The sequence below is a fragment of the Oryctolagus cuniculus genome, chromosome 1 (genome assembly GCF_051225735.1).
Source record: "Oryctolagus cuniculus isolate XC-2025 breed Fujian yellow rabbit chromosome 1, ASM5122573v1, whole genome shotgun sequence".
NCBI lineage: Eukaryota > Metazoa > Chordata > Mammalia > Lagomorpha > Leporidae > Oryctolagus > Oryctolagus cuniculus.
The window spans coordinates 197,373,101-197,386,757 of NC_142867.1; the positions used below are offsets into that span (position 1 = coordinate 197,373,101).

The 13,657-nt window shown below is 44.9% G+C and overlaps 1 protein-coding gene across 12 annotated transcripts in view; it reads left to right on the plus strand.

Moving 5' to 3' along the window:
- Positions 1-484: 484 nt before the first annotated feature.
- UBAP1 (ubiquitin associated protein 1) overlaps positions 485-13,657 on the plus strand; it is an 84,171-nt gene continuing 70,998 nt past the window's right edge. For 4 of the 12 annotated variants that reach the window (XM_089299877.1, XM_089299908.1, XM_089299875.1 and 1 more), the window contains exon 1: positions 9,673-9,893. Coding sequence is in view for 4 of the 12 variants with exons in the window: in XM_089299895.1 (XP_089156021.1) it covers positions 575-629 (55 nt within the window). In the remaining 8 variants the exon portion in view is untranslated. Of the gene's footprint in view, positions 630-9,672; positions 9,894-9,940; positions 10,064-13,657 lie in introns of those variants that run through there. The other 8 variants (XM_089299895.1, XM_089299901.1, XM_089299893.1 and 5 more) reach the window with 8 other exon arrangements.

Here is a 13,657-nt window from a genome sequence, read left to right on the forward strand (position 1 = left end):
TAAGTCATCAAAAAGCCTCAGCTGATTCCACACAGAGCATTGCAGCAAAGATGGCTAGGCATGATTGTTTCTAACTGGGGCTGGGGTACCTGGGCTTCATACTCCTGGCCCAATCAGTATTTGTGGGCTGCCCTGGGAAGGAAGGTATAGCTTTAAACGAGGCAGCTCTTCACAGCTGAGGTTGTGTGGCAGCTCTTCACAGCTGAGGTTGTGTGGCGTGCTTAGGGGCCAGCTGACATCCATTAGCACTCCTAGCAGCTGGGGGACTGATAACATCGATGTTGAATGGTGGAGATCTGGGGAGAACCCCACAGCATCCCTAAAACACAACTCCAATTGTTTGAATAGTTTACAATGGGAAAATATGTTTGTGTTTTTTGTAATAAAAAATGTGCTTAATAACACAAAAACAGGAGCTGGTGTTGTGGTGTAGTGGTTAAGTCATAGCCTGTAATGCCGGCATCTAATATGGGCACCAGTTTGAGTCCTGGCTGTTCCACTTCTAATTCAGCTCCCTGCTAATGTGCCTGGGAAGGCAGCAGAAGATGGCCTAAGTGCTTGGGCTCTTGCACCCATGTGGGAGATCCAGATGAAGCTCCTGTCTCTGGCTTCTGCCTGGCAGCCATTTGGTGAGTAAAACAGCACACAGAAGATCTCTCTGCTTCTCCTTCTCTCTGTAACTCTGCCTTTAAAATAAACAAATAAATCTTTAAACACACATACACACACACACAAGCAAGCAAAACAAAGAAAATAAAATAGAAAGCACCCATAATGTTTCTACCAAGAGTTAACCACCATTAATATTTTGGTGTATATCCTTTCAGAATTTCAAATTCAAAGTTATATAGGTATATACTGTTTTTTTTTTTTTTTTTTTTGACAGGCAGAGTGGACAGTGAGAGAGAGAGAGACAGAGAGAAAGGTCTTCCTTTGCCGTTGGTTCACCCTCCAATGGCTGCCGCGGCCGGCACGCTGCGGCTGGCACACCGCGCTGATCCGATGGCAGGAGCCAGGTACTTCTCCTGGTCTCCCATGGGGTGCAGGGCCCAAGCACTTGGGCCATCCTCCACTGCACTTCCTGGCCACAGCAGAGAGCTGGCCTGGAAGAGGGGCAACAGGGACAGAATCTGGCGCCCTGACCAGGACTAGAACCCGGTGTGCTGGCGCCGCTAGGTGGAGAATTAGCCTAGTGAGCCGTGGTGCCGGCTCAGATACTGTTTTACAAAAATAAAGCCATATTGTATATATTGCTAGTTGCTTTTTTTAACTTAATGATGTTTTATAAGTATCTTTCCATAGTTACATACTTCTATAACATCTTTTTAGTTTATTTTTATTATTTTTAAAATGCATTTACCTTTTCTTTAAAGTTTATTTATTTTTATTTATTTGAAAGGCAGAGCCAGAGAGAGGGAGAGAGAGAGAACGAGAGAGAGAAACAACCTTCTATCTACTGATACATTCTCTCAAGTGACTGCAACATTTGGGGCCAGGTCAGGCCAAAGCCAGAAGCCAAGAACTTCTTCTAGGTCTTCCATGTGAGTGGGAGGGACTCATGTACTTGAGCCATCAGCTGTTGCCTCCTAGGACGCCCATTCTCAGGAAGCTGGACAAGAAGCAGAGGAGTGGACTTGATCCAAGGCACTCTAAATTGGATTGTGGGCATCCCTAGCTGCAGCTTAACCTGCTGGGGCACAGTGCCTGCCCCTAGAGTTTACTTTTTAGATTTAAGCGTTACAGGAAAAAGTTTGAGTAGATAGTGCAGAGTTCCCATATTGGCTCCAACCCCTGCAGTTTCCTCTATTAGCATCTTTCATGAGTGTGGTACAGTTATTATAATGAATGAACCATAGCTGATGCATTATTATTAGTGTTCAAGGATGGAGTTATAACAAAGTTAAATTCTGAATTGACTTTGTGATTCTAGTCCTCACAAATAAGTGTTCTGATGGGCTGAGCAGGAGAGATTGGTTTTATAAACAGAGAAGGGCTAAAAAAACATAAAGCACATTGGTCATTTCAAAATTAGTTTTCTTATAAGGCAAAGACAGGGAGACAGAACAATAGAAAAATAACTGATTGAGTAACATCAGGTTATACTTCATAAAGATTAAAGCAGAAGGAACTTCATTATCACACTGATTGAAACAGCCTGTTTGGGGAATCTGCTTATTATCTCTTCCTCCTGATTTCTCAGAAAGCCAGTTAACAACTCAGTTTCAGTTGGGTGGAACCTTAGAATGATGATACATTCTGATTTTCAGTATGGTCTGTTGGAGTCTAGTGCAGGAACTTAGTCCAAACAATGGCCTCCTACAATTTTTACTTAACATTAACTAAAGTTCACAGTTTACATTAAGGTTCTCTCTTTGTGTTATACAGATCTATGAGTTTGACAAATGCATGTCATGCATTCATCATTAAAGTATCATACAGCATAGTCTGTCCCAAAATGCTTGTCTTCATCTACTCATTGTCCTTCTCCAACCCTTGCCAACCACTACTCTTCTGTCTACAATTGTGCCTTTTATAATATCGTTTTTAATGGCTGCACAACGTTGTCTCATGTGGATTATCTAGACAATCTTTGATTAGCGGACACTGATGCACACAAAGTATATAACTTAAAGACTAGAATGGTAGCTCCAAACCTTAGATTCCCATAGTAGCTAATCAGACTTTGCTGACCTGGCATAGGATTCACTTTCCCATGAACTCACACTTCAGTGTGTATACTGAGACTTCACTATATTTGGGCAAAGGAAGCTTTTAGATCTACCACACTATCTTGGAAACCCGAACACATCTGGCATTCAGTCTGATAGGAGAACCAAACAAATGTATAAACACCATCTGTCCATTTTTCCTTCCAAAGGAGCCTTTCCAAATTTCAGGGAGGTTTTTTTTTTTTTTTTTTTTGCCAACTCTTGTCATAGTGGCACCAGAAGCCAATGAGACCATTGAGGTTTCTCATGATGTTCTGGGCTAGAAGGCTGGGCTCCTAGGAGTCTCCTGCTTTAGAGGTGCGCATCCTCCTAGGATGCCTCCAAATTCTTTTCATAGGTGCCTGTCTCTCCCTCCTCAAGCAAGGCAGCCATATATGGATGGGCACTGTGTGATCTGCTGAGGGGTCTAGAGAGGGCTGAAATCCAGTTGCACTCAGCTTGCTAAGCTGTATACTCTGGCACTGCATCGACTATGAGAGGATGCCTTTTCCATCTCACACAAAGGCAGGCCTTGTTCCCCATTTCACTGAGATTATTTAACTCTATTGTAACTGTGTGTTTACATATTTATCTTCCTCCTGAGATCCTTGATGCTGAAATCTGGTCTTGTTTAATTTTTGTTCCCATGGCAGCACGGGGCTTAGTGTACAGTAAACCTCAGTACTTTAAAAAGAGATGACAGGAGTCTTCTGACCCCCTGCCAGGATAGTCTACTTATCATTTCTCAAAATTTAATATAATTATCTTTTATTATTTTACAGAAATGATTAGGCTTCCTGCATTTTTAAAAATTTTTTTATTTACTTATTTGAAAGGCAGAGTTACAGAGAGAGAGGAAGAGACAGAGAGATCTTCCATCCAGCCACTTGTTCACTCTCCAAATGGCTACAATAACCTGAGTTGGCCCAGGCTGAAATAAGGAGCCAGAAGCTTCATCCAAGTCTGTCGTGTGCGTAGTAGGGGCCCAAGTACTCAGGTCATTTTCCACTGCTTTTCCAGGTGTATTAGCAGGGAGCTGGATCAGAAGTGGAGTGGTGCTCACATGTGTGGGGAGCAACTGAGACTAGACTAAATTACTGGAATTAAGACTTATTCTATGCATCTGCTCTCCCACAATATGGCGCTGAGAGAGCCCAAATAACCTTTACACAGCTGCCTCTCACCAGTTTGACTAATAAGCTGCAGGAGCTGATCCTGCTCCTGATTGGAGGAGAGCAGCATGTTTGGCGTGTGGGCAGCAGAGTTGGGATTGGTGGAAGAGGACTATAAAGGAGGAGAGAGACAACACGCACCGGGAACACCTGAGGAACACCTGTGCAGCCCCCGAGAGAGCCGGCCGGCGGTGTGCCGCTCCTCCGCGGAAGCGGGGAAAGTGGCAGGGGGTACCGCCCCTCCACGGAGGTGGAGGGGTCGGCAGCCAACCCGGGAAGGACCAGCAGCAAACCCGGGAAGGGCCGAGCAGACAAGAGAACAGCGCAGGGTCCTGTGTCATTCCTCCGCGAATGTGGGAGCAACAACGTGACACTGGTGTTGCAGGCAGTGGCTTTACCTACTGCACCACAAGGCCACCCTCATATATGACAACCACTGTCAAATTGTTCGATACAAAGACTCTATCAATGTATACTTACATTAACAATGCATACTTATTTCTGTATCTAAACCAGCACTGGATGTACAAGTACTTTATTTTTTCAGCCAATTTGTTACATGAAAATTATGGTCTTTTTGACATTACTAGTTGTTCATCATGTTTTTTTTTTAACTTATTATTTGAAAGGTAGAGTTACAGAGAGAGAAGGAAAGACAGACAGAGAAAGAGAGAGAAAGAGAGAAAGATCTTTCATCCCCTAGTTCACCCTCCAAATGGCTACAACGGGCAGGCTGAAGCCAGGAACCAGGAGCCAGGAGCTTCTTTCAGGTCTCTTCCATGAGCACAGGGGCTCAAGTACAGTCATTTTCTGTTGCTTGCCCAGGCACATTAGCAAGGAGCTGGATTGGAAGTGGAGCAGCTGGGACTTGAACCAGCACCCATATGGAATACCAGTGTCCCAAGTGGCAGCTTAACATGCTACTCAATAGTAGTCCCGATCATCTTTTTATACATTCACTGGTCACTTGTGTTTCTTTTTTTTGGTGAATTGCCTCTTGATAAGCAACACCAATTTTTTTTATTGATTCGTTCTATTTTTCAAAAAGATTTATTTATTTGAAAGGTAGAGTGACAGAGAGGGAGAGATAGAGATCTTCCATCCACTGGTTAAGTCTCCAAATGACTGCAACAACCAGATCGGAACCAGGCTGCAGCCAGGAGGCAGGAACTCTATCCTGGTCTTCTACGTGGGTGACAGGTACGCAGGCCCTTGGATCATCTCCTGCTGTTTTCCCAGGCATATTAGCAGGAAGTTGGATCAGAAGAGAATTCAAACCAGAACTTCTATATGGGATACCAGCATCCCAAATGGTAGCTTAAGCCTATTGTGCCACAATGCTGGCCTCTCATTGTACTTTTGAAAATTGACTCATAGGGGCTTGTTATGTATTGAGAAAATTAACCCATTTTAGTTATGTAAGTTACAAATATTGCCTTCTGGTTTATCTTTTCATTTTGGGTAAGAGGTCTTTGCCAGCATCAAACTTGTCAACCATTTCCTTTATGGCTTCTGAATTTGATATCACAATTAGACAATATGGTGGTTAATTTTAGGTTTCAATTTGATTGGATTAAGGAATATGTAAAAACATGGAACAGCATTATTTTGGGAGTGTCTGTGGAGGTGTTTCCAGAGGTTACCATAGGAATGAACTAGATGGGAAGATGGTCCCTCCGCCCCTAGGTGAGTGGCCACTATTCAATTGGCTGGCACTCAAGAGGAAACAAATATATGTGAATTGGTATCTTCCACTGAGAACTGAGACATGTTTTTCTCCTGTCTTGGATAGGAGAATTCCAGGTTTGCTGGCCTTTGGACTCCAGGACTTATGCCAGTGGTTCTCTGGCTGGTTCTCAGAGTTTCTGTCTCAAGCTGAAAGTTACACCTCCATTTTCTTTAGTTCGGAGACCTTTGGACTTGAACTGGATCATGTTTCTGGCATCTCAGGGTCTCAAGTCTGCAGATGATCTGAGGTGGGACCTCTCAAAATTGCAAGAGCCAATTCTCCAATAAATCCTCTGTTTTATGTCTATATACATATCCTATTGCTTCTGTCTGCCTGAATTGCTCTAATACAAATTCTTTCTACCCATGATTCAAAAAATTTTTCTATACTCTTTTTCAAAAAGATGTACTTATTTATTTTGAAAGTCAGAGTTACAGTGAGAGAGGGAAAGACAGAGAGAGAGAGAGAGAGAGAGAGAGAGAGATCTTCCATCTCCAAATAGCCACAATGGCCTGAGCTGGGCCAGATGGATGTCAGGAGCCAGGGGCTTCTTCCAGGTCTCCCATGTGGGTGCAGGGGCCCAACCATTTGGGCCATTTTCTGCTGCCTTCCCAGTAGCATTAACGGAGATGGATCAGAAGTGGAGCAGCTGGGAACAGAACTAGTGCCTATATGGGATACTGGTGCTGCAGGCGGTGGCTTAACCTGCTATGCCTCAGCGCTGGCCCTGAGAAATAATTTTTATCCATTTTTGGTCATGAGGATAATTCCATCTTCATATGATAGTCCTCACATAGATCTTAGAATTGGAAGGAACTCAGAGGTCACCCAGGGATCTGAATCTTTAAGTGTAATTGTGAGCTTTTGGGGAAGGGCAAAAGGTTTCAACTTGACCTTCAAAGTTCTAAGAATTCACCCCGAGTTTTTCAAAGAGAAACGATGCCTTTGCCAAGGATGCTGGTGGCTTTATTTATAGCCTTAGAACTTGTTAAATGCAAGCCAAACCTCTTCCCTCCTGGTTTCTCCAAGCTTTCTCCCTCTGCTCTCCTACATATATCCTTTGTTGTATTCACTAATCCTGAATTTTTCTGGAACTTTCCATTCATGACTTTGCTTAGAATGTTTTGGGCACCTTTCCAAGTTCTTCAAACATGATTCACAGACCTTATGCCATTTAGCCCCCTGTTATCTCTTTGACTTTGTTGCCAATTATGCTCCCCTTTGCTCATTCCATTCCAGCCACGCAGGGCTGCTTAATGTTCTGAGAATACAGGAAGTGAGCTTCCTTCTCAGGGCCTTGGTACTTACTATTCTTTTGACCTGGAATTTTCTTCTTGATACCTGCATGACCCATTTCTTTACTTCCTTTGGGTGTTTACTCCAATGTTACCTTTCAGTCAAGTCTTTTATTTATTAATTTTCATTTTATTTGAAAGGCAAACAGATGGTGGGGGGAAAAGACAGACCAGAGATAGAAAGACAGACAAGATCTTCCATTCACTGGAATAATGGAAACCATACCCAAATGACTACAATATCTAGGACTGGGTCAGGCCAAAACCAGGAGCCCAAACTCCACCCAGGTCCCCTACATGGTTGGTAGGGACTCAAGTACTTGAGCCATCATCCTGTGCTTCCCAGGCATTAGCAGGAAGCTGAATGGCAAGTGGAATAGCTGGGACTGGAATCCCGCACGCTGACAAAATATGTGGGCATCTCACGTGGTAACTTATGGTGCTGGGCCAAAAGCCTGACCTCAATGAAGTCTTAGTGAGGACTTACTTGGCTACTTTTTCTAAATTTCAACCACAAATACTTTTGATCTCTCTTTCCTTGCTTTATTCTTAGCACATATCACCATTATCTGCTAGTTAGCTTCCTCTAGAATGTAAGCTTCATGAAAGCAGAGATTTTGGGGCCAGTGCTGTGGCACAGCTGGTAAAGCCTCCACATGCAGTGCTGGCATCCCATATGGGAGCTGGTTTAAGTCCCAGCTGCTCCACTTCCAGTCTAGCTCCCTGCAGATGCACCTGGGAAAAGCAGCAGCAGACGGCCTATCGCAGCCATTTAGGGAATGAACCAGCAGATGGAAGCTCTCTCTCTCCATCTCTGTAATTCTCCCTCCTGTAACTCTGCATTTCAAATAAATAAATATATATATATCTTTAAAAAAAAGACATTTTTGGCCTATTTTATATCTCCAGTGCTTACCCAGAGTGGAGTAGCAGGTAAAGTCACCGCCTATGATGTCGGCATCCCATAGGGACTCCAGTTGGTGTCCCGGCTGCTCCACTTCTGATCCAGCTCTGTGCTAATGGGCCGGGGGGAAAAGTAGCAGAAGATGACCCAAGTGTTTGGGCCCTCCCATCCATTTGGGAGACCTGGAAGAATCTCCTGGCTTCATCTTGGCCCAACTCTGGTCATTGTGGCCATTCGATGAATGAACCAGTGTATAGAAGTGTTCTTTCTTTCTCTTTCTGCCTTTCAACTAAATAAATAAACCTCAAGAAAGAAAGAAAGAAAATGCCTGGTATTCTTCAGGTACTCAGTATTTGCTAAACAAATACCTGAAAAGTCTATTTGTTCAAGGAGTAACAATATGCTACACGTGTATATATTCATAATCTCTTTCCCAATCGCAGAGTCCAAGGTTCCCCTCTGCCATGTCTTCAGAAGATTTTGCCGTTATTGTCTTATTCTCTGTTTAGCCAGCTGAACTCATTACATCTCTCAGCAGTTTACTAATCCTCAGCTCTTTCTAATTTGTTAAGAAACCTCCCAAAATTGACATATTCTTCACCATTTCTCCTCTTATTTTTTATTTTTTTTAAAGATTTATTTATTTACTTGAAAGTCAGAGTTACACAGAGAGAGAAGGAGAGGCAGAGAGAGAGGTCCTCCACCTGCTGGTTCAATCCCAGGTTGGTCACAATGGCCAGAGCTGTGCCTATTTGAAGCCAGGAGCCAGGAGCTTCTTCTGGGTCTCCCACATGGGTGCAGGGGCCCAAGCATTTGGGCCATCTTCCACTGCTTTCCCAGGCCATAGCAGAGAGCTGGATTGGAGGAGAAGCAGCCAGGACTAGAATCGGTGCCCATATGGAATGCCAGCGCTGCAGGTGGAGGATTAACCTACTTCACCATGGCGCTGGCCCCTCAGATTTCTTAAATTTTATCTAATGTCTTTTTTTCCATTCTAGATGCCCATACAAGAAACCAGGTTACATTTAGTTTATCATATCTTCTTAGGTTACTCTTGGCTGAGACAGCTTCTTTTTTTTTTTTAACCATCTGATTTTTTATGTTAATGTGATATTAATACAAAGAGAACAAATCCAATGTAGTTCAGATATAATTCTAAGAATATAATGCTATTCTCCCATCTCTCCCTTTCTTTCTTTCCTTTGTTATAATGTTATACTACTATGGTTCTAATGAACTGTGATTATTTTTTAAAAAAGATTTATTTATTTATTTGAAAGTCAGAGTTACACAGAGAGAGGAGAGGCAGAGAGAGAGAGAGGTCTTCCATCTGCTGGTTCACTCCCCAAATGACTGCGACGGCCAGAGCAGAGCTGATCCGAAGCAAGGAGTCAGGGACCCAAGCAGGTGCAGGGACCCAAGGAGTTGGGCCAACTTTGCTTTCCCAGGCAGAGAGCTGGATTGGAAGTGGAGCAGCCGGGTCTCGAACTGGCACCCATATGGGATGCCGGCACTGCTCAACCCGCTAGCCACAGTGCTGGCCCCTGAACTGTGATTATTTTAAAATTTACTGTATATAGGTGAAATAATTTTTTTTCATTTGCTAAGTCTTTGCGCGTCCTTTCGCAATAGGGTTCCGGGCCTTTCCCTGCTTGCTCGTCTCGACTCTTACCCTGTCAGTGACCTCCTACTTTCCTCCTGCCCCTTGGGTCAGCAGGGTTCATCCTTTCCAATTGCAATGCTCCAGGTTGCAGGAGTTGTTCAGCGCTAGACTAGAGATTAGTTACGTCACCGTCGGCTCCTCCCATTGGTCCGGGCGGGTGGAGCGCGGCGCCATGACGTCAGACGCCCATAGGGGCGGATCAGAGAGGGGAAGGAGGAGGGAAGTAGGACTTCAACATGGCGGCTGGGGAACTGGCGGTGGCTACGGTGACGGCCTGGCCCGGGGCGGGCAGAGTTGGAAGTGGTAGCGTTCGCTTTTCCTAGGGGTCGTCGGGAGCTCAGCAGGAACCGAGCCTGGGAGGCCGGCCGGCGCCAGCACCTTTGGGCTTCTGGGACGGCGGCGGCGGCGGCGGCGTCGTTCAGGTGAGGGGGCCTCCCTCTGCTCCTCTGGGGGAGGGGGGAAGAGGGGCGGAGTTGGGGGAGGGGGCCGGGACCGGAGACCGACGCGGGAGGAACCAGAGAAAGGGGTTGGAACCCGAGAGGAATGCAAGGAGCTAGAGCTAGGGGTGGAAGGGGAAAAGGGCTGGAGATCGGTGAGTCGGCGAGGATTCTGGGAGAAGGGTCAGAGTCAGGGGACCAGAGTTGAAGGGGCAGAGGGCAGATGCGGTGTGGGAAAGTGAGTTCGGATTGGGGGGACTAATTTCCTACTGGGAGATAGGTACAGAAGACGCCTTTCCGGCAGGAGTTAGAGCTGGGTGGGAAGTAGAGGGTGTTAGAGAGGGGGAGCTCGGGTAAGGGAGGTGAGTGACGGGGAGTTGAGGGTGAGCTGGGCTTGTCAGCCGCAGATTTAGTTCTTCCCGAGCCCGTGAGATTAGGGAGAGAGAGAGAGGAGACCAGACCAGAAGCGAGCGCTCTTTGGGGAGGTCATTGGCATTGTCTGGTCTTCTCCAGATATGTTTAGCTTGCCTTTTGTGTTTGTTCCTTGGGTGGAGACTTACCCGTAGTCCACCTTGGCCACAGAGAACAGGCTCACATCCTCGTGAAGCCAAGTTATAGATGATTTATGTGATCTGTATCAGTGACCTCTGACCCTTATGTTGTTGCCACACGTAATTGTTTCCAGACGAGTCTCCTCAAAGTGTGGCTGGGCGTGAAAATACATTTTGTGTGAACCAAATAAAATTTCGAGACTTCTTAGAAACCCTGTCATGTTGCAATACTAGATTTGATAATTTGGTTAGCTATCAAACATTATATTCTAAGACCACATGCTAATATTCTGTCACTTTCCTCAGCTTAGTTATTAGTATTTGAGAATTTAAATATGATGAATGTATCCCTTCGGAGTATCATCGGATTTGATCAAGGGAAAACAGTGCTCTTAGAATTTAATGATAGGTCATTCTAGTTAGTGTCCTTAGCCTAGTTAAACTGAAAGCATCTATATTATCTTGCAGCAAAGCATGTGAAATGATAAATCTGAAAGAATTACTTTGTATTAATTTAGTGTAAGTTGAATTACATAAATTCAGTTTTTTTCAGTCTTCTGTTATTTAATACCTACTCTGTGTTAAGTTATTAAAAATCATTGTCATTGAAATGGGAAAATTAATGTTTCTTTAGTGAGCAGATATCTTACTAACCTGCTGTGGCCTCATTGGGGAAAAAAGTGCTATTCTAGAAAACACAGGAAGAAAATTAAGCATATGGATATAGAGACTTCCTTAATTTCTCTTTTGTTTAGTATTTGAGACATGTCACTTTATCATCGTGTATCTGAAAGATTTGGTTTTTGTCGTGATTTTGAAGAGGAAAATAACAGTATGCTGATGTTGCTAGGTCTGTAGACAAATCCCAACAATGGTTGTATGGGAAATGTCACTTGTGTATTTTGTCTTTTGTTCTCTTGATATGGTATTTAAAATTAGGATCCCTGAAGTTTTAATTCAGTGACTCAAATTCTTGTCAAATATTCTGAATATTATTAATGTGTTGTCATTAGTCCAGTGTGTAGATGCCAGTATTACAATTTTTTTCTGTTTTTTAAAATTATATTATTGAATGTTTTTTTTAAAGGGTTATTTATTTGAAAGGCAGAGCAACAGAGAGGAGAGACACAGAGTTTCTTATCTGCCGGTTCACTCCCCAAATGCCTGCAACAGCTGGGGTTAGGCCAGGTTGAAGCCAGGAGCCAAGAACTCCACCTGAGTGCTGCATGGGTGGCATGGGCCCAAGCACTTGAGCCTTCACTGGCTACCTCTAAGCACAGTAGCAGGAAGCTAAATAGGAAGCAGGGAGTAGCCCATCTTTAAACTGGCACTTTGATATGGAATGCAGGCATCCCAAGCAATGGCTTAACCTGTTGTGCCATAGTACCCACTTCCATAATTTCCTATAGGAAAAGACCTTTCAATTAAAAAGGAAGACGGTAGATTATTACTCTTTCAAATGATAAAGCACAGTCTCCTGTAATATTGGAAAATAAGGACAGGAGTTTGATCTAGCAGTTAAGGTGCCCAGTGCCTATAAGAATGCCTTGGATTTGAGTTCTGGCTCTGCTGGCATTTCCAGCTCCTGCTAATGCATACCCTGGGAGGCAGCAGATATGGGTCCTTGCCACCCACGTGGGAGATCCAGATTGAATTCCTGGTTCCTGGCTTTGGCCTGGCTCAGTTCCAGCTGTTGTGGGTATTTGGGAAATGAACCAGCAGTTGGAAGATCTCTCTCCTTCTGACTGCATTAATGTGAAGCTGGATCTGAAGCAGAGGAGCTGGAACTTGAACCAGGCTCTCTGATATGGAGGGCAGATATCCAAAATGGCTTCTTTTTTTTTTTTTAATTTTTTGACAGGCAGAGTGGACAGTGAGAGAGACAGAGAGAAAGGTCTTCCTCTGCCGTTGGTTCACCCTCCAATGGCCGCTGCGGCCAGCGCACCGCGCTGATCCAATGGCAGGAGCCAGGTACTTCTCCTGGACTCCCATGGGGTGCAGGGCCCAAGGACTTGGGCCATCCTCCACTGCACTCCCTGGCCACAGCAGAGAGCTGGACTGGAAGAGGGGCAACCGGGACAGAATCTGGCGCCCCGACCAGGACTAGAACCCCTGGGTGCTGACGCCGCAAGGTGGAGGATTAGCCTAGTGAGCAGCGGAGCCGGCCCCAAATGGCTTCTTAATTGCTGTGCTAAATGCCCCCCATAGAGTCTGAATTTGAATGCAGATCCATCTAACTTCAATGCTGTTACTGCATTTGTTAATACCTTTTTGCCTACCTTAGGTGTTCACAGGGCCATTCTAATTCCTGTAAAATCTAGTCACTAGTTTTGAAATAATGACTTTTTTTAAAAAAAGATTTATTTTATTTGTTCCAAAGGCAGAGTTACAGATAGAGGTAGAGACAGAGAGAGAGGTCTTCCATCTGCTGGTTCACTCCCCAAATGGCCACAACAGCCAGAGCTGGGCTGATCTGAAGCCAGGAGCCAGGACCTTCTTCCAGATCTCCCACATGGGTACTGGGGCCGTCCTCACTGCTTTCCCAGGCACATTAGCAGGGAGCTGGATCAGAAGTGGAGCAGATGCTGGCGTTGCAGGCTGGGGGTTTTAACCCACAGCGCCACAGCATTGGCCACAAATAATGGCATTTGATTTTATTATTTTAAAATGAGTTTAGTACAATCTTTTAAAAAAAAAAAGTGCCAAAAAATTATTTCATTTTATTTAAAAGATAGAGACAGAGTGTGAAAGAGAGCTTCTATCCATGCCTGTTTCCCAGTGCCTGCAACAGCTGGTTCTGGGCCAGGCAAAAGCCAGGAGCCCAGAATGCAGTCTGGGTATCCTTCTTGGGTGGCAGGGACCCAAGTACTTGAGCCATGCATGGTCTCTACCTCATAGCGTGTGTACCAGCAAAAAGCTAGAATTGAGAGTGGAGCCAGAGAGGCCTGTGTTTGTGGCATAATGGGTTAAGCCATGGCCTGTGACACTGGCATCCCATGGGGTTGCTGGTTCAAGGCTGATCCATTTTCGATCCAGCTCCCTGCTAATGTGCTTGGGAAACTAATGGAGGATGACCCAAGTCCTTGGGCTCCTGCTGCCCACATGGGAGACCCAGATGAAGCTCCTGGCTCCTGGCTTGGGGGAGTGGGGCCATTTAGGGGGTAAACCAGGGGGCCATTTAGGGGGTAAACCAGGGGA